This window comes from Impatiens glandulifera, chromosome 6, assembly GCF_907164915.1.
Source record: "Impatiens glandulifera chromosome 6, dImpGla2.1, whole genome shotgun sequence".
Classification (NCBI taxonomy): Eukaryota; Viridiplantae; Streptophyta; class Magnoliopsida; order Ericales; family Balsaminaceae; genus Impatiens; species Impatiens glandulifera.
In genome coordinates, this window is record NC_061867.1 from 2,037,794 (window position 1) to 2,056,808 (window position 19,015).

Genomic DNA, 19,015 nt, shown 5'->3' on the forward strand with positions numbered 1-19,015 from the left:
AATGAAAAGATCGATATAATTCAGACCCTTTTCGTTGGACTTACGTGGGTGGACTCAGAAAAAGAGAAACTGTGAATGACTTCGAATAAAAACCCTAGTTGATTAGCCAAAAAGTTAAGAATAAAGAGCTAGCTTAATTTATATTTTTTTCCTAACATCATTGGGGGCATCAATTCCCTTCAAAGTAGTTGATGTTTTGTTTTAATAGTTGTAAGCATTAGTTTAGCTGTTTCTTCTTTTCTATCATGACCATTTGAGGTACTATCTAAGTGTAAAATAATTAATTGGAATCAAAAGTTTGAGCATTATTGTCACCTTGACAAGATTCCCCTCTAGCAAACTTGTATATGCATGGATTATGAAGATAAACCAATATTAAGAGATTTCGACCCTATATAAGAACTATCAATATGCAATGCCCACATATGAACCCGATATTTTAGGTTTAATTAGAGTTTTACTAAATAATTGTCAATTTCTTTTGAGAAAACCGGTTCCTTATAACCCAAGGTAACTTAAGTGATCAGGTCGGTCTTAAGGTAAGGCAAGTTAGGCAGCCGCCTATGGCCACCCTCCCACACGAGACACCCAAAATAATAATAGCCCAAATAAAGTTTAATCCGTAATCACTATATATGTTAATATGCCATTTAATAAACTAAACTGTATTAATTTTGTTTAAAATAATACAAACTTATTATATTTATTTAATATATAAAATATAATTATTTTAACTAAAGAATATATTTTTTTCATTTAGGGCACCCCAATTTTCAAGGCCGCTACTGCAAGTAACTAGAGTGGTTTCTAAGACACAAAGATCACATATTTGATTCCTACTTATAACGTTTTAAGTTGAAGTCGATGTTATGACTGTGGGAGTCATGCTAGCATCATTCATTCAATAAAATACATAAATTCCTTATGTCGAATCAATTTGGGGGTCATATTTCGTATATTTAAGAAATGTTGGTTTTTATCGGAAATCAAATCTTTCAATCAATTCTTTTAAACACTATAAAAAAAATATTTCTTCATGGATTAAGTTTTGTTTTAACTTGTATGTTTCATTTTTTTTAGTTTTTTTTATGTATGTAAACTCACTAATACATTATTTATCTTTGAAGAAAAAATAAAGAAAATTTTGAACAGTTATTTGAGTTAATAAAAATAAGGATATATGTTATTCAAATATTTCCTATAAATTCAATGCATTATTTTATGTTCTTATTAAGAAGTGGTGTCGTCATGCACATAGTTATTCACAGTGCTTAAGGCATAATTAGCCATAATAGTTAAAATAAACCTAAATAGACTTGATTAGGTTAGGATATGCCATTCAATTAATTAATTATCTTAATTTAATCTCACATGGGGAAGGTCAGGGTATTTCAATCATGAATCTGTTGAAAGTTTTACCAAATTTTAATGGTCAGGATTGTGTTATGACCAAAGCACTTAATCACTTTGATAACATTTCATTTGACATATTTAATTAGATTTTTTATTGAATTTTTTGGAAGCTCAGAATCGCCCGACAGTAAAGACATATAAGGCATTCTTAATAAAACTCTCTTATTTGATATTTATTTGCACTTAAACTAACGAGTTATTAGATGTATTATTAACAAATATTCACATTTTAAAAATGGTCGAATTATCAAATCGGGGTTCTTATCCGGGCTTATTGGGATATCAGACACCTTCTTTTAAACTTCACAATTTGTGACTCTTATTGTTAAAGTTATACAAAACGTGATTTTATTTTAATGGTTTTAAACGCCGTTAACTTATTTATTTACGTAACATTTATAAATAAATAAATTAAAAAATAATGTCACTAATTTAACTACTTAATTTTAACGACGACGAAGTGAAAAGTTTTGATTATTATTTTTTTAAAATAATCAACGAATTGATATATTTTTTTTAAATAATCAAAATATTCAATTCACAGTCAAAATTCTTAAATCATCACACTGTATTAAACTGAGATACATTATTGCACTTCAAACTAGAAACAAACATAAACAAGCATTTCATAAAGTGTATTATTTGGACCAAATTAAATCATGAAGTCATAGTGGTACAAGGGATGTGCTACATTCAAATTAACTATACAATAATATTTTACTGCACAATAAATTTGCTTTTAGAGTTTATATATATAATTAATTGATTATAAGACATCAAAGTGTAGTCAAAGAATTCCCAATTCTAGACCCTAGAATGATGCTTAGTAGTTAAATACATGCATAATTTCCATTTCCATCTCAATTCCATTTTAGTGTTGTCAAATCTAGTTATTTAATTAGGATGATTAATAACTAGTTAATTAATTAAGTGTTTTCACTATTAACTTAACTAACATAAAATTTTCTAATTATCAATTCTTCAAGTTAGTACGGTATTCAAACAAATAAGAACTTTTACTTCAATTTAAAACGTTTAGATCACACAATTATGACACCTCTTAAATTTAAAGCCTTAATAAGACTCGAATTTGAGACCAAACAATTATGACATTTCATTCCAACTTAAATATTTTTAACAATTCTCGAATTTGAAATATTTGATTTCTTAAATAAGATTTTTTCACTTAAACTATTCTAGTGAGTTATGAAATTTACTTTATGGTTAGGGTTTATGAATTATCCTATTTTTGCATTCACTCTGCTTTATTATTTTGTTCTCTCTTTAACAACGGGGAAAAAGAAAAGTAATAAAGCAAATGAAGTCAAAAAGTTTGTTATGGAAGGTCTCAAAGAGATTGCTGAAGAAGTTATTCAAGAAAAACATGACAAAAGCAAAGGAAAATCAAATGTTGTGGAAAATTCTGAAAAAAAAAATAATGCAGGAAAGCAGGGGAAGAAGATTTCTGAAGAAAATAATGTAAGAAAGCAAGGAAATAAGGAAGAAGTCTGGAAGGTTGGTTATAATGAAAGAGCCAATCTATTTGGCCTAAAAAACCAGATCACCAAGCTTCTGATGCATTCTAAAAAAGGAGAGATTATTCTTAATAAGAAGAAAGTTCAACATATAACAATTCAACTCAATATTCATTATCTTCAGGACTAGAATTTGCTGAAGAAGAAAGAATATGAAGAGATAGTAATTGATTAGTGGCTATAATGATGGAGCTGATAAAGAGCCCTAAATCGAAGACCTATATTATTAGGAGCAACTCTACCAGGAAAGTAAATGAGATATGAAATAAAAATACAGAAAAAAGCTGAAGACCATGCCTATAAAGGGAAAATCTTTTTTGAGGATGTTAAAAAAAAAGCGGAGGTACTTAATTCTCCTTTTGAATTTAAACTTCCCAATAAAGTAGAAGAAAAGTGCATAAAGGAATGAGAAAATGTGGTGGTAGAGAATTATATTTAGAAAAAAGAGTATCATTCTCAATCACTAAAGAAACTTTAATAAAATAGTGAAAGGAAAATGGACTGGAGAAGATCTCTGCAAATATTCATGATCTCTACTTTCTTCAAATAAAGAATGGGTCGAATCTGGATGAAATTCTGGAACATGTGCATACATATATTGGATCAAATTGCATGAAATTGGAAAGATGATCTACAGATTTGAACATGTTAAGTAAACCTAAGAAGACAACACATATATGGTTTAAACTTTGGAATATCCCTGCACACATGTACAAAACAGAATTCATTAGTCATTTTGTAGGATTATTAGGAAAACCATTATACATGGACCCAATAACAGAAGGAGGAGAGCATCTATCCTTTGTTAGAATTAGCATAAGATGAATCCTCGTAGCACATTGTCGAATAATATGATAGTGGTCGATAAGAAGGGAAAATCTAATGTCACAGAAATCACTTATGAGTGGAGGCCGGACATGTGTGCATTCTTCAATACTTTCCAACATGCCAGCACGAAATGTGCTCAAGCTATGGAAGATGAGCAGAAGATACTGAAAGTCCAAGAAGCAACAAATTAAGAAAAAAATTAAAGGAGTCTAAAAACAAAGAGCAAAATGTGGAGGAAGAGAAAGAAACAGAAACCAATGAGGACTCTGAAAATGAAGAAAACAATAAAATTGAAGAAAACATATTAAGGGATTTCTGTTGAAGAAGAGAATAAAGATAACAATGAAATAGAGAATGAAGAAAATGAAGGAAGTTGATTCTCAAACAAGTCAAGCTGTAATAAAGGAAACCAGAGAGGATGATACTCAAAATAATCAAGCTGATGTAAATGTTACCAAGGCTGTTGCAAAAGATACCATAGATGAAGCTGAGGAAAACAAAGACAATAATCCTGAGACTGATCTAGAAATTCAAGTTGTGAACAACAAGGTGAAGATCCCAAAAATCCTGAAAAATAATTATTTATATCAAATCAGAACGGGTTCATATAAAAAAAGAAATCAAAATGAGAATATACAATATTCATCAAGCTCTTCAGTTCATCCCCCTTTTATTGCAAAAAGAAGGGGAAGAGAAATGACAAGGGAAAGAAGAAGACATTCTGTTGATACAACAGGTTGGTATGTAAATAAAATTCCAGATGAAAATAATTAGGATTTATTGCAGTTTATAATCTTTGTTTGTATATATGTTTGATTGTTACTAATCATTTTTTTTAGGATCGTTTAATTGTTATCATTTAATCATAATTTGTCTAGCTTTAATCTTTGATCCTCCCACTTTTGAGATTTTAATGAAATGATTTTAACCGTTTTTCAAAATAAAATATACTATATGATTAATTAAAGGAATTATCAATAGTTAATCGATTAAAGTAAATCAAACTGTTACACAATTAGCTTGTTAATTAGATCTTAAATTGAACTTACTTTTGTTTTTTACTAATTTGAACAAGTGGGGAGAAATTAAGGAAGAAGTGTGATGCTAAATTTAATCAAGTTACATAAAAAACAACTTAATTAGTCAAGTCATTCTCTTCCTTCAAAGGGGTGATCATTGAAAATAAGAAGTATTTAATTAAGGGCAATATGAAGCATTTTATAAATTAAAAGGACAAGTTGTATATAATTAATATTGTCCCACTTTATCAGGGTTCGGGTCGGGTTGGGTCGATTTGAATAGTGAGATTATCTTTTTACAATGAGGGCAATGACTTCTCCATTATTTGATAAGCTATTTAATGATCATCATGTTGTTACCATTTTTTTTTAAACTATTCTTCTAAAAAATAGCATTTCTCATCTAATCAATCAATATGTATTTTTAGTTGGTATATCAACATAAAATATTTAATTTATTATGCAAAACTCATCCATTTGAATATATATATATATATATATATATATATATATATATGAAATTTGTCTAAATTTAAATTATTTTGGAATCGATGGCCCATGGGGGTAATATCTCGGATCCTTCACGGGTCTACGAGGTTTTAACTGGGTTGTGCGATATGATCTCCATTGTAACGGGTTGGAGTGAACTCACAAATTTTTTTTTTTACAAAAAAAATCTATGCATGATATTTGATTATGAGTTTTGTCTTTATCTCATTGGCCACCGGATATTTGGTATTTATATTTTCTCAACAAATGTATATTAACATTATTCTGATTTTTATTTTTAAGATATAAACTAAGTACCCTATTCATGAAGACATTGGAGAAGTCTTGAAGCATTTAAGGTATAATTAATATTGATAAAGTCCATATATATTAAGGTTTTAGTTGCTTTTATATGAAATTCAAATGAGTGATGTATTAACCTTTTTTTTTAAATAAAAAAATATTTTTTTGAGATTATTTGTCAACAGCTTGACACATTTTGATCAGATTCTTTTCCGATCCAAAAGTATAATTTGTCTTGCTTTTATTTATATTTATTAGTAAGATAACCCTAATTTCTAGCTTGCTTTGACACCTAACTTAACAACACTTATTCCCATATGCATTATCTTTATAAATTGCCAATTATGCAATAAAAAGAAAAGCAAAAGATGCTCATTTTAATAAACAAACTTGTCTTAATTAATCAAAATTTCTACACATATATGTAATGAACAAGTTTCAACTAAAGAATAAAAGATCTTATCGTTTAATCTGTTGTGTATATCTAAATATCGCTCTTATATAGTTATATACTATAGATCATTTGAGAAATATACAAGAAAACGAGCATCTAGTCAAAGTTCCAAATAGAAAAAAGATTGAATTTGTGGAATCTTTTACTATAGATCTTCCATTTAGTTCCAATCTTTTTTCTATTGGTCCAATCATCAATCATTGTGTAACACTTAATCACTTGTCCCCAAAATGATTTCATTATAGAAAAACAAAACATTAAAAATTGTTTAACAGCAATCCAACCTGCAATGATGCCAAAGTTCATCTTTTGACCAAAATATTCTTAAAGAAATTGTTTCTTTTAAAAGATACTCTCATTTTAATAAGCGGAAAATCTTAAAAGCAAAATTAAAAAAATAAATCGCAATGTCTAACTTGATTGAAAAACTATTCAACATAAAAATGGCTTATAAGTGTACAAAAAGTTTATGAAAGCATTTAAATTTGATACGTACGCATGTCAACTATGATATGAAAATGTCAGAATCGACTCTTTAAAATATTTTATGTTCGAGTGTGGAAATTCGAACCCAACATTGAGAACATAAGTTTTTGCAATTTACAACTAAGTTATATAAGTGGTCAAAAAAAAAAAATTAGTTAGTAATTTTTAGTTTTATATTTAAATTGTCGGGTGTCATCTTTTCAAACATTAATGGAATCAAAAAGTTATTTATGGGATATAATAATATGTACACGGTTGGTGTACATTGAATAAATATTAACTAAATAAGTAAACTTGTTTAATTGAAATGAATTTTTAAGTAGCTCCACTAAGGAGACAAAAAAGAATAGTCTCATATGGCTCCATGATGAAGCTTTTGATCAAGGGCTGGAAGAATCATTATGTGACGAGAAGAATAGGCTAAAATCTTTAATTATCATAATTAATAATTATCAATATTGAAGTGTATAATTTTTTATCATTAAATCATGTTTATAAGCTTTAAAAGGCAATTTATTTGGCCAAAAGCACAAGGGAATGTAGCAAAAAGCAGTCAATTGTATAGCCTTCATAGGGGCCTTCAATATTCTTCTCACCCTTGTAAGAAAGAAGACTCCACAAACACATTAATATTAATAATCAATGTTAACTTGCATGTCTAAGAGTTCAATTTTATAGAGTATCTATTGAAAATCTCGTTTCATTTTTTAAAGCAATTTGTGTGAGAATTGAATTATAGACTTTTGGACTCTTAAGAAAAACATTTGAGATTGTTTTTGATTTTCGTTAAATATTGATTCAGGGCTTGTCCTAGTTTTTTAAATGGTCCATGTGCTTGTGAATGAATTATTTCTAATTCTACTAATGGATTCTTGTGATTTTCATGTTGTTGTACAAGAGGAATTGGATATTTGTTGTTTTAATTTGCCTCGAAGTAAAATTAAAATAAAGAAATAAAATTATTTATGTAACCTAATTTTATTTTTGAAGAATATGCTCGAATTTGAGTTATTTTTATCGAGACTCAATTTTTTTTTTGAGAACGCTATGTTCCGCTCCTATGAAGTGCGACTAATCCCCGCGGGTTAAGTGCACAGCCCGCAAACATACTTAACCAATTAACCAGACGCAGAACTTGTCGCCTGACGGGCTCGAACCCAGGACCTCATGGAGGCCTGGGGGATATCCACCTCTTGTTGCCACTAGGCTAGAAAAGAGGATGACTCAAACTTTGAATTGTGTTATGAGTTCGAATTATTATAATTTTAGTCATTTAAAATTATTTTCAAATGAATAAAACGTTTGTCTTCTTATTCTAACATATCATTTTCGTTTTTTAAAATATCAACTTTTATTAAAATGAGCGCAAAATGCGTTCAAACGTTACAAAGATAAAATAAAACAAATAAAGCAAGAAATAAAAAACAACGAACGAATTTTAAATGCCAATAAAATCAATTTTTTTTAACTCGTACAAGCTTTTTTTCGGATTGAAACGAACATGTGTAACATGAATCCTTTGAGGTGATCATACCCATATTTTTTCCTTCGAAAACTCTTTTATTCTTTTTTTTCCATATCGCCCACCACATGATGAGGGGAATTTATTTCCAGTCGTCTACGATGTTGTCGCAAGAGCTTTATTCAATTCATTTGACCTAAAAGTTGACGACATTTGTTGGAGTATGTATCTCACTGAAAATGAAGGAGGCTCTGCAGAAGAGTCAACATGCTCTTGGCAAGGTCTCAATGAAAAAGAATATGATAAATTAATTCTTCATTTTTCAAACAAATATTGCATCTACTAGCAAGATGAAATCTCTTCTTTTTCAGTTTGTTAAATGTCAAAACTCCTTTATTAATAACTTCCTAGCCAAAAAACGAGATTTTTGATTTTCACACATCTTTCCAAGAAAACCAGGATAAAGTTTTTTAGAGGGACGCATGGTAAATGTAGCTAGTTTTGAAATCGGGAGAGCTGGACAGAGAAAACTTGTCGACGGTCTCTAAGTCAATTAAAACATGGGTAAGAGCATCCATGAGGAGAGTACGTCTACCCTCTTATTCAAGGGAAACTCACCTATTTAAAAAAAAATTCTCCAAACAATTTAATTATATGTGAAACGAAAATAGTCTACCACTTTAACATTCTTTTTATTAGAGATCTCAAAAAAGTCCCGAAAAGAGTTTGGAGATTTTCCGCTGGGGTGCCATAAATCATTCTAGAAATCAATTTTCTTACCATTACCCACCTTGAAAATGAGAAGGGGCGAAGTTTCTCCCCTTTTTAGTGATTCGGCCCCAGAGGCTTCTACCCATAAACTTTCTCCCAAAGAGAGACATTCATTCGTTATCCTGAAGTCCATACTTGACGATAATTGATTTCTTTTAGAGACTTATATTGTTGTTGAGAAATCTCCACCACCATTTACAAATGAACGAAGTGTTGAAAAATGAGAAGTCGTTGATTCTGAGTCCACTGTCAACAACGTTAAACTTCGTTGTAACTCATCTCACCAAGTGAGTGATTCTAGAAGAGTTTGAGCTGCCCTAAAGAAAAATTCTTAATGATTGTGTTCATTCTGCTAGCCATTGATGTAGGGATAAGGAATAATGACATAGTGAATGTTGAAATTGTGGCAATGAAGTTCTTGATAAAGACCAACTTACCATCTTTAGAGAGAAGTTTGATCTTCCAAAGAGTCAATCTTATTCTCATTTTCTCGATGATAGAATTGCAAATCTCTTTGCAACTGAATTTGGCATTGAGAGGGAAGTCAAAATAATTTGATATAAGAGAATCGATTCTAAACCCCATACCGACCAATGATTGAGTGTTAGGACCGTTACCGATGAAAAAAATTCAGACTTTTCTCTATTAATCTTTAACCCTGAGCCCGCCTAAAAAAGAATAAGAATCTTTCAAAAAGAATTAAAATTTTCCATTGTAGGCTTAGTAAAACATAGAGTGTCATAAAAAAGTAAACGAGATATGTAATTGGACATTCTCGTCGTACCCATATTAACCCATGTGAAAAGACTAGCATTGATGTCTCTCTCGAATAACTTTGACAAACATTCCATGACCACCAGAAAAAAGAGGTGATAAATGATCCCTTTGTCTAAGTCCTTCGAACTCTTAAAAAACCTAGACACCGTATCGTTGATAAAATTTTGAACTTACACATCATTAATTTGCTACAATATTTATAAATAAAATAATATTTACATAAGTTTTCTACATTTTTTAATCAAGTATTTTTTTTTCCGAGATTTACACATTTTAAGAAAAGATTTGAGAAAATTCGAAAAAATATATATATTTAGTATTTATTTTTCAAACCGACATAATTTTGTGTAAAGTTTATCAATTTTGACGTATTGTATTTTAACTGAGTATTTTTTTTAGATATACGTGTCTCAGACTGTAAAATGCAATTTAAATGTTATAAAAATGTGTTTAATTCTGTGTGAAGTCTATTAATTTTGACGTACTGTGTTTTAAATTGAGTATTTTTTTTGAGATATATACGTCTTAAAATGTCAAATGCATTTAAATATTTTAAAATTTTGTGATATTTAAGAATATTTAAAAAAATCGAAAAGAGAATTTTTATTATTATTATTATTTACGGATGTGATAAATTATTTTAAAAATAGTATGTAAAAGTAAGAAAACAAAATATTTATGTATTTGAGACAAAACCTCAAATCATTAAAATGGTGATATTTGGAGTTTAAATAACACCATTCAAAGTTTGAACAATCTGATTAAAATTTCCAAAATTCAACTCTCATCGTTCATTTGATATATATATATATCTATAAATATATATAATTTTATTAATCTAAACTCTCAAACCACTGTACTACATACTAATTTTATTAAATTTTGAAAACTTACAATAAATCACTTCTGTAAGCTAATATAAATATTGAATTGTCAAATTCAGACTCTTGTGGGACAAATTATGATTTAGAGATTTTTTTTTTCAACCTCCAAATTTGATACTATTTATGGTTAAAATCATACACAATAAAGTTTGGTCTTAACCGTTTAAACGTCGTTAATTTATTATCAACGTGTTATTTATAAATAAAATATTTAAATAACTAATTTAACTCTGTAAATGGATAGTGTTGACTTTCAATTTAAGAGAATGGTCAAAAACACACCATTCGTTAAAATTCGATACATAAACTAGTGACATTGATATTTTATTTATTTATAAATGACACGTAAATAATAAGTTAACGTATTTTAAAACTGTTAACGCAAAATATAGTTTTACATGATTTTAACAAAATTGTAAATAATTTATTCCTTGTGAATAAAATAAATATAGTATTATCTCAATAGTATTTTTAAACTTTTTAAATATTATTAAACATTTCTAAAGGATTAAGTAAATATTTTTAAAAAAAATCTCTCTAGTGAGAATTATTATTATTATTATTATAATTATATATATAAATGTTTTTCTTAATAATTAAAAACTGTAATTTGTAAATCTTAAAATGAAAAGAAAACAAACACTTTCGGTCCAACGAGTTCAACCCCCTCCCCCCAGCCAATCAATCTCCGTTTGCAACTTGCTCCCGACTCGATCCAACTGCATCGTTTCTCCGTTGATCCATCGTCCGATCGATCGGTCTTCTTAGAGAGAGAGAGAAAAATACTCAAAGGAAACGGCGAGCCGCAGGGATGAGCGGGCACGATTCCAAGTACTTCTCCACCACCAAGAAAGGCGAGATCCCTGAGCTCAAAGAAGAACTCAATTCTCAGTACAAGGTAGAACAAACCTCTCCTTCCATCTTTTTTCTCTTTCGTTTTAGCCGCTCTTAGACCTGATTGTCGTCTTATTTTCAATTTAGCTTCGGTATTCATTTTCTTATCGTAAGATCTATAATTGTAGTGTTCAGATCCTGACTGATTCGTCAACTAAATTTGAGATTCCTTAACTATTAGTAATGAGCTGATTATAGGTATCGTAAGAAGACATCTAGAAACAATTAAGCTCAATGCCGTTCACTTCTGTTCTGTAAATGATGTATTCTTATAACTAGAAATCAATGTTCACAGGATTGCTTGAAATCAGCTGAGTTATCATAATTCTTTGCAATAAGTAGTTATTCAATTGCAGAGGAACTCAATGAAAATGAGTTTATTAGCATCATTTTGACCATGTTTTGTCATGACCGAACTAAACAATAGCATTAATAGTAATCAGAATCAGCAAGAATGAGTGGGAATTATGGTAGAAGAGAAGAAATATAGACTGAATCAGAATTGAGACGAAGAAGAAGAGAGGGCTAAGCCCCATTCCATTAGGAAGAAATCAGAATTGATTACATCATATTTGTCTACCTAGTATTCTAATCATACTACTATTTATACTACTCATATATGGACGGTTACATCGGTTATCTAACTACCCATCCACTAACTACTATTAACAACTTCAACTACTAACAACTTCTAGAGTCTTCTATGAGGCTTGATCTCCCATGTATATGCATTATTGACTACTTCATGTACTTTTCTCGGGTCATCACATGTTTTCTATTTAATGCTTGTGGCTACAAGGCTATTGTTAGTGCCTTGGACACCTATTTATTATTTTTGTTGTACATTTCTACATTCTTGATATGCCATTTTAGCACTGTTTTTGGTTTGTGATAATCCCAGTTCTCTGGCTTTTTTGACGAGATTTTCGTGTTTGCTTTATTTTTATTCTTCTCTAGGATAAAAGGAAAGATGCTGTTAAGAAGGTGATTGCTGCCATGACTGTTGGCAAGGATGTATCTTCACTGTTCACGGATGTTGTGAACTGCATGCAAACTGAAAATTTGGAGCTTAAGAAGCTCGTATATTTGTATCTCATTAACTATGCAAAAAGCCAACCTGACCTTGCGATACTTGCTGTAAACACTTTTGTGAAGGTAAGAATTAATTACTGGAAAATGTTGGTTTTGCAACCATTGTTTTATCAACTTCTATAGTGTGTTCTAGAATTTCATAGCTAACAGGAGAAGATATAGTATATATGCTCTTGAACCAAATGCCAACATGGGGCCTCATCTTAATTTATCTATGTTTAACTGAGGGTATCTCATCTGGACCATATGAACTTATTTCATGTGTCATAGCATAATGACTGCCTCCTTTGACCAAAACCATGTCACTTTCATGTATTTTTTTTTATTGATGATTAACACTAACTTTCTTAAAGAAAATTAAGGTGTCAAATTCATTATATTGCTTCATGAGAAACCCGAAGGTCTCATCAGAGTAGAATTTTTTGCAACATCATAGTTCTTTGTAAGTTTCCTTTTTTTTCAAGAACATGTATGTTAGAGTTTTGTACTCAACAGTCTCCTTGTTGTCCAGTTTCAGAAAAAAAGTCTTATATTTAATAGGTTCTAGTTGTCAGAAGACATACTTTCATCCTGTAAACATGTTTTTCTTTCTTATTGTTTGAACATGACGTGTGTCCCATACTTTACCTGCTTCATTTCTCTATCTCCAAGCTAAAGCTTATTCCATATGAACACTTAAATTGTCGACCCTATTAAAAGTATCAAAGCATGTTGAAATTCATTGAAGCTGTAAAACCACACTATCCATCTGTTCTATATGTGTATTAATATAGGTTAATTTTTCATTAATAGGCTGATATGCTGTATACACTTTTGAATGATTTGGCAGGATTCACAGGATCCAAATCCTTTAATTCGTGCATTGGCTGTCCGCACTATGGGATGCATTCGTGTTGACAAGATCACGGAGTATCTGTGTGATCCTCTCCAGAGATGCCTTAAGGTTGATTCTGTAGTCAATGGTGTCTATTAAGCTTAACATTCAAGGATTTTTCTCACACCTTCACAAATAGTTTCAGTTTGCAGTAATATTTTGTTGCACTTGGTTTATTTTATCCATCATGAAAGATGGACAAATTTGCATGGCATTTTTCAAACTTTCTACTGTTCAATTCTTCATCAGGACGATGATCCTTATGTTCGCAAAACAGCTGCTGTTTGTGTTGCTAAACTTTACTACATAAATGCTGAGCTTGTTGAAGATAGAGGATTTCTTGAAGCTCTGAAGGATTTGATTTCGGACAACAATCCCATGGTTGTGGCAAATGCCGTGGCAGCACTAGCAGAGATCCAAGAAAGCAGCAGCAAACCCATATTTGAGATCACCAGCCACACACTGGCAAAGCTCCTCACTGCTATGAATGAGTGTACTGAGTGAGTTCTTGTTAATAGATACATCAATTTTACTTGGGGGTCTTGATTTTTCATTTTGGTTCTTCTTTGAAGCGAATCTTTGATCTTGTCTCGATTTCCATTGCTGCTATCATAAAGAAATGGCTTGAATCACTCTTCTTGCATTTCCAAAATCTGTCTTACCATTTTTACTCCAAAGCTGGGGTTCATTGCAAGCTGACTCTTAACTGTTAATTAGTAGGCATATTAGCCTTTGGGAGATCCTTTCATATCTCCTTGTCTAGATTGGAGTTGTCATTCATTTGTATGGTTATTATCTACTTTGCTTCCTATAATAATTTCCCAAGCCGTTCACAATATTTAGTGGAGTGGCAGATGTGCTTTGGTGATTATCCACAATTCATTTCTATATAACCTTAAGCAGTGCTTCCTGTACTTAATGCTTTATTGTCAGCAAGCAGATATTCATGCTATTATTAGATATTTGTTGAACTCAATTTTCAATGAAATTATAGCTTGATTTTACTTATTTACTTTGACTTAAAAAATCAGATGGGGTCAAGTGTTCATATTGGATGCTCTTTCCAAGTACAAGGCAGTGGATGCTCGTGAAGCAGAAAATATTGTGGAACGAGTTACACCTCGTCTTCAGCATGCTAATTGTGCAGTTGTGCTGTCAGCTGTAAAGGTAGGAATAAATACTTGAAAGATTTATATGAAATTTTAGGTTTATCTTCTTTTTCAAAACCCAAAAATCTTGATTAAATTGATAAAAATAAAATTCAAGTACCCAATACTGTACACTAGAATATGTTAAATGGATAAATATGAAATATTGCAAAGAATAATTTCAAGTTTTTTTTTATAGTTATGGTTCAACATAATAAGTGTTCAACATAAGTACAGTTGATTAGCTCACATTCTTTTAGCTTCTATTCAATGATTAATTAATTTAGTTATGTTATAAAATCATTTTTAATAGAGAAAGTACCAGATATATTCAAGTTAAATTGTAAATGGAGTTACTATACATAGCAAGTTTAGTGAGTTCTTACTTGATTCCTCAATGTGAGTTAACCCTTCACAGTTACATAAAGGAAAGAAACTTTACTATCTTGTTGCATTTTACGCCCTAATTGTCACATTTTGTTTCATTTCTGAACTAAGTTATTCATGATCTCACTAGTTTTTTTTTTCTTGCAGATGATTCTCATACAAATGGAACTTATTACCAGCACTGATGTGGTTCGGAATCTCTGCAAGAAAATGGCTCCTCCCCTTGTGACTCTACTATCTGCAGAACCTGAGATCCAGTATGTTGCACTGCGAAACATCAACCTCATTGTGCAAAGGCGGCCAACCATTCTTGCACACGAGATTAAGGTGCCTTGATTTTTGTCGGACATTAAGACAGGATTTGATACCTTGATCACTCTTCTCCTTGTTTTCCTTTCTTGCTTTCCATTATTAATAATTGTATAATAGGGGTGGCTTGCCTATTTTTCCTTTACTATAGGTATTCTTCTGCAAGTACAATGATCCAATTTATGTGAAGATGGAAAAGTTAGAGATCATGATTAAGCTGGCTTCTGATCGCAACATTGATCAGGTAGTAGAACTTGATTGTCTTTTCCTTGACCATAAACGTCGGATGGTACTCTGATTCTTCCTGTTTGATTGTAAACATTGCAGGTTCTCTTAGAGTTTAAAGAGTATGCTACAGAAGTAGACGTAGACTTTGTAAGGAAGGCTGTGCGAGCTATTGGGCGTTGTGCCATAAAGCTGGAGAGAGCAGCTGAACGTTGCATTAGTGTTTTGCTTGAGCTGATCAAAATTAAAGTAAACTACGTTGTTCAAGAAGCTATTATAGTCATCAAAGACATTTTTAGAAGATATCCTAACACGTAAGCATCTTTCAGTTCTCTTTGCATGCTTTTGATTCTTGTAAGTTTCTTTAATCATTGATTCTGTTATGTAGTTATCTTACATGATCCTGTTTTCTCTTCTTCCGCAGCTATGAGTCTATCATTGCTACATTGTGTGAGAGCCTAGATACTCTAGATGAGCCTGAGGCTAAGGTAGATTTGAGTAAAAGCAAGAACTAAAAAGAAACTATCTTTTTCTTTTAGCATTCTTGCCTTTTATTTTATTATCACATATGAGTGGATGTTGACAATAGTTGCTTTGATTGTCAGGCTTCAATGATTTGGATAATTGGTGAATATGCAGAAAGAATTGACAATGCTGATGAGCTCCTTGAGAGCTTTTTAGAGAGTTTCCCTGAAGAGCCTGCACAAGTACAATTGCAGTTGCTGACTGCAACAGTCAAGCTTTTTCTCAAGAAGCCTACTGAAGGCCCACAGCAGATGATTCAGGTAGTTTCGAAGAATCATGTGTTCCTTTTGATTATTGCCTCTGTTATATATTTTTCATACGATGCTTCTCTGATATTTTGTCTTTGGTAGCATTACTGAACTTCTCTTTTACTGCTCACTGTTGGCAGAAAGAGACAACATAAAGCTATTAGTCCATATTTTCAAGTTGTAATCTCCCTGCTCCGCTTTGTAGGTTGTTTTGAACAATGCCACAGTAGAGACTGACAATCCAGATTTGCGGGATCGTGCTTATATATATTGGCGCCTACTTTCAACTGACCCAGAGGTGTGTACTTGTTGGCACAATGGGCTGTTTTGTTATCACAATGATCAAGCAAAATATGGATCATTACCCGAAAAAAACAAATCACTTTAAATTTGAACTTGTTACGATTTTCCATGAGATTGTGATTGTAACAAAATACTACTTTCCAAATAGGCTAAATAAACAACCATTCCATTCACCCAACACTAGTTAAAATACATCTTACAGATGACCACATGTTTTGAAACATTCAGCCAGCATTGGTGTTTTTCCTCTTATGGTGGTAAAATTGAAGCAAACAGGCGTGAAACTATTATCCATGAATGATATGTTTCCTCCTTTCAGGCTGCCAAGGATGTTGTACTTGCAGAGAAGCCTGTGATCTCTGATGACTCGAACCAACTTGATTCTTCTCTTCTCGATGAACTTTTGGCTAATATTGCCACTCTGTCTTCCGTGTATCACAAATCACCAGAAGCATTTGTAACTCGTGTGAAGACTACCCAGAAAACTGACGATGATGATTTTGTAGATGGGGGTGAAACAGGGTATTCTGAGTCACCTTCTCAAGGTGTTGATAGTGGTGCATCACCGTCATCTGTTGCAGCCAGACAACCAGCACCAGCTCCGGCACCAATGCCAGATTTACTTGGCGATTTGATAGGGCTCGATAATAATAGCAACACTGCCAATGCTATTGTTTCGGTTGATCAGCCTACTGAACCTGTTGGGTATGCAAAACATATTTATTTATTTTTTTTTGCAAAAAAACAAACATTTAGTTTCATTCACTATTATCTTATACATTTGCAGACCTCCGTTGCCGGTTTTATTACCTGCAACTACTGGACAAGGTTTACAGATAAGTGCACAACTTGTACGGAGAGATGGACAAGTATTTTATAGTATGTTGTTTGAGAACAACACACAGAATATCCTTGATGGGTTTTTGATTCAATTCAATAAGAACACGTTTGGTCTTGCTGCTGGAGGCCCACTCCAGGTACTGTAGATGTTGACGAGATTCCAACTGTCGGGTTTATTTGATTTTAACTTTTATTCTATCAGGTTCCACAATTGCTACCTGGGTCATCAGCTAGGACTCTTCTACCCATGGTCTTATTCCAGAATATAGCTCCAGGCCCTCCGAACACCGTCCTTCAAGTCGCTATTAAAAATAACCAGCAACCTGTTTGGTACTTCACCGATAAACTACCTCTGCCTGTATTCTTCACCGAGGATGGAAGGATGGAGCGTTCTGCTTTTCTAGAGGTAATCAATCGGGTCTTCTATTTTGAAATCTCGAGACAGTAGTTATTAATATGATGGTAGGAAAACTCGGGCCAAGAACCTACTACAAACTCTATTGTTACTCTCAAATTTGTTAGAACCAAAAGATGGTTAATGAGCTAAACATAAACAGATTTTTTGTGATATTGTTACCAATGCTGATATCCCTACATTGTTGACAGACATGGAAATCACTACCGGATACTAATGAAGTCTCAAAGGACTTGCAAGGGTCGGTTATGAACAGCGTGGAAGCAACACTGGACCGTCTAGCAGCAGCCAACATGTTCTTCATAGCAAAACGCAAGAACGGAAACCAGGACGTGCTTTATCTTTCTACGAAGATTCCTCGAGGAACACCTTTCTTAATCGAGCTCACAGCCGCCATTGGAATACCCGGGATCAAGTGTGCAATCAAAACTCCAACACCCGAAATAGCTCCACTCTTTTTCGAAGCCATAGAGACTCTACTCAAAGTCTGATGATTCTTAATGATATGATCCTATTCCAGGTTTGAGTTTTGTTTTCTCATCTATTATTATTGTTATTATTATATGATTTGTTACAGTTTGAGAACTGCATTCAACTGAATATGCCTTACCTTCAAATTTGTGTAGATTTTTTTGGGTTGTAAAACAGGATCAATTTATAATAATCTGTTGTTATAAAAGATACCTCTATTATTTTTATAAGAATTAATTATTGTTTGATGAAAATATCTTATTATTTGGTTAATGACTAAATTGTATTAAAGTTACAAAAGAATAATGTAGGTTATGTTAAATTATAAAAATATCATATATAAAAATATAAATTAAGAATAATATATTTTTAATTTTAATTCACAGGTTATGTTATGTAAAATAAATAAGTAAAAATAATTTATAAACAAAATGAAACTAATTAATATAAAAAAGTAAACAATTTCCTAACTTATTAAATTAATTAAACTAGTATAAAAAAATTATAAACATAAAAAGAATTTCTTAAATATAAATAAATAGTTTAAAAAATAAAAAAAAATTGATTGTATAACAAATGAATATTATATTTTCATTGTATCAAATATCAATTATTTTAAAATTCTAATATAATAAATAATTTTTAAAATTATATAATTAAATAATTTATGTTGAATATATATTGAATAAAATAATAAAAAATAATAAATTGTATAATATTGTATAATTTGTTTTTTATTTTGAATAAATATGTAATTTATAAAATTGTATAATATTAAATTATTTAAAAAAAATAAAAAATAAGTATAAAATAAAAATACTAGAACAAGTTTTATTAAATTAAATGTTTTAATTGTGTAAATA

At 31.1% G+C, this 19,015-nt stretch overlaps 1 protein-coding gene across 1 annotated transcript; it reads left to right on the forward strand.

The window, feature by feature from the left end:
* The first annotated feature begins 11,079 nt into the window (after nt 1–11,079).
* Nucleotides 11,080–18,404, forward strand: LOC124941193 (beta-adaptin-like protein C). The gene is made up of 15 exons (XM_047481480.1): nt 11,080–11,319; nt 12,273–12,470; nt 13,237–13,350; nt 13,531–13,781; nt 14,313–14,448; nt 14,964–15,143; nt 15,277–15,369; nt 15,453–15,664; nt 15,775–15,838; nt 15,956–16,135; nt 16,329–16,421; nt 16,746–17,131; nt 17,214–17,403; nt 17,469–17,672; nt 17,873–18,404. Exons 1-15 carry the CDS (start codon nt 11,233–11,235, stop codon nt 18,170–18,172), a joined length of 2,688 nt encoding a protein of 895 aa, XP_047337436.1. The 5' UTR covers nt 11,080–11,232; the 3' UTR covers nt 18,173–18,404.
* The last annotated feature ends 611 nt before the right edge of the window (nt 18,405–19,015 follow it).

Excerpts from the sequence above, each read along its gene's own strand:
- LOC124941193 (XM_047481480.1), top strand. The coding sequence starts at position 11,233 with ATGAGCGGGCACGATTCCAAGTACTTCTCCACCACCAAGAAAGGCGAG. Across the intron at positions 13,351-13,530 it reads CTCTCCAGAGATGCCTTAAG|GACGATGATCCTTATGTTCG; the intron begins GTTGATTCTGTA and ends ATTCTTCATCAG. Across the intron at positions 14,449-14,963 it reads TTGTGCTGTCAGCTGTAAAG|ATGATTCTCATACAAATGGA; the intron begins GTAGGAATAAAT and ends TTTTTCTTGCAG.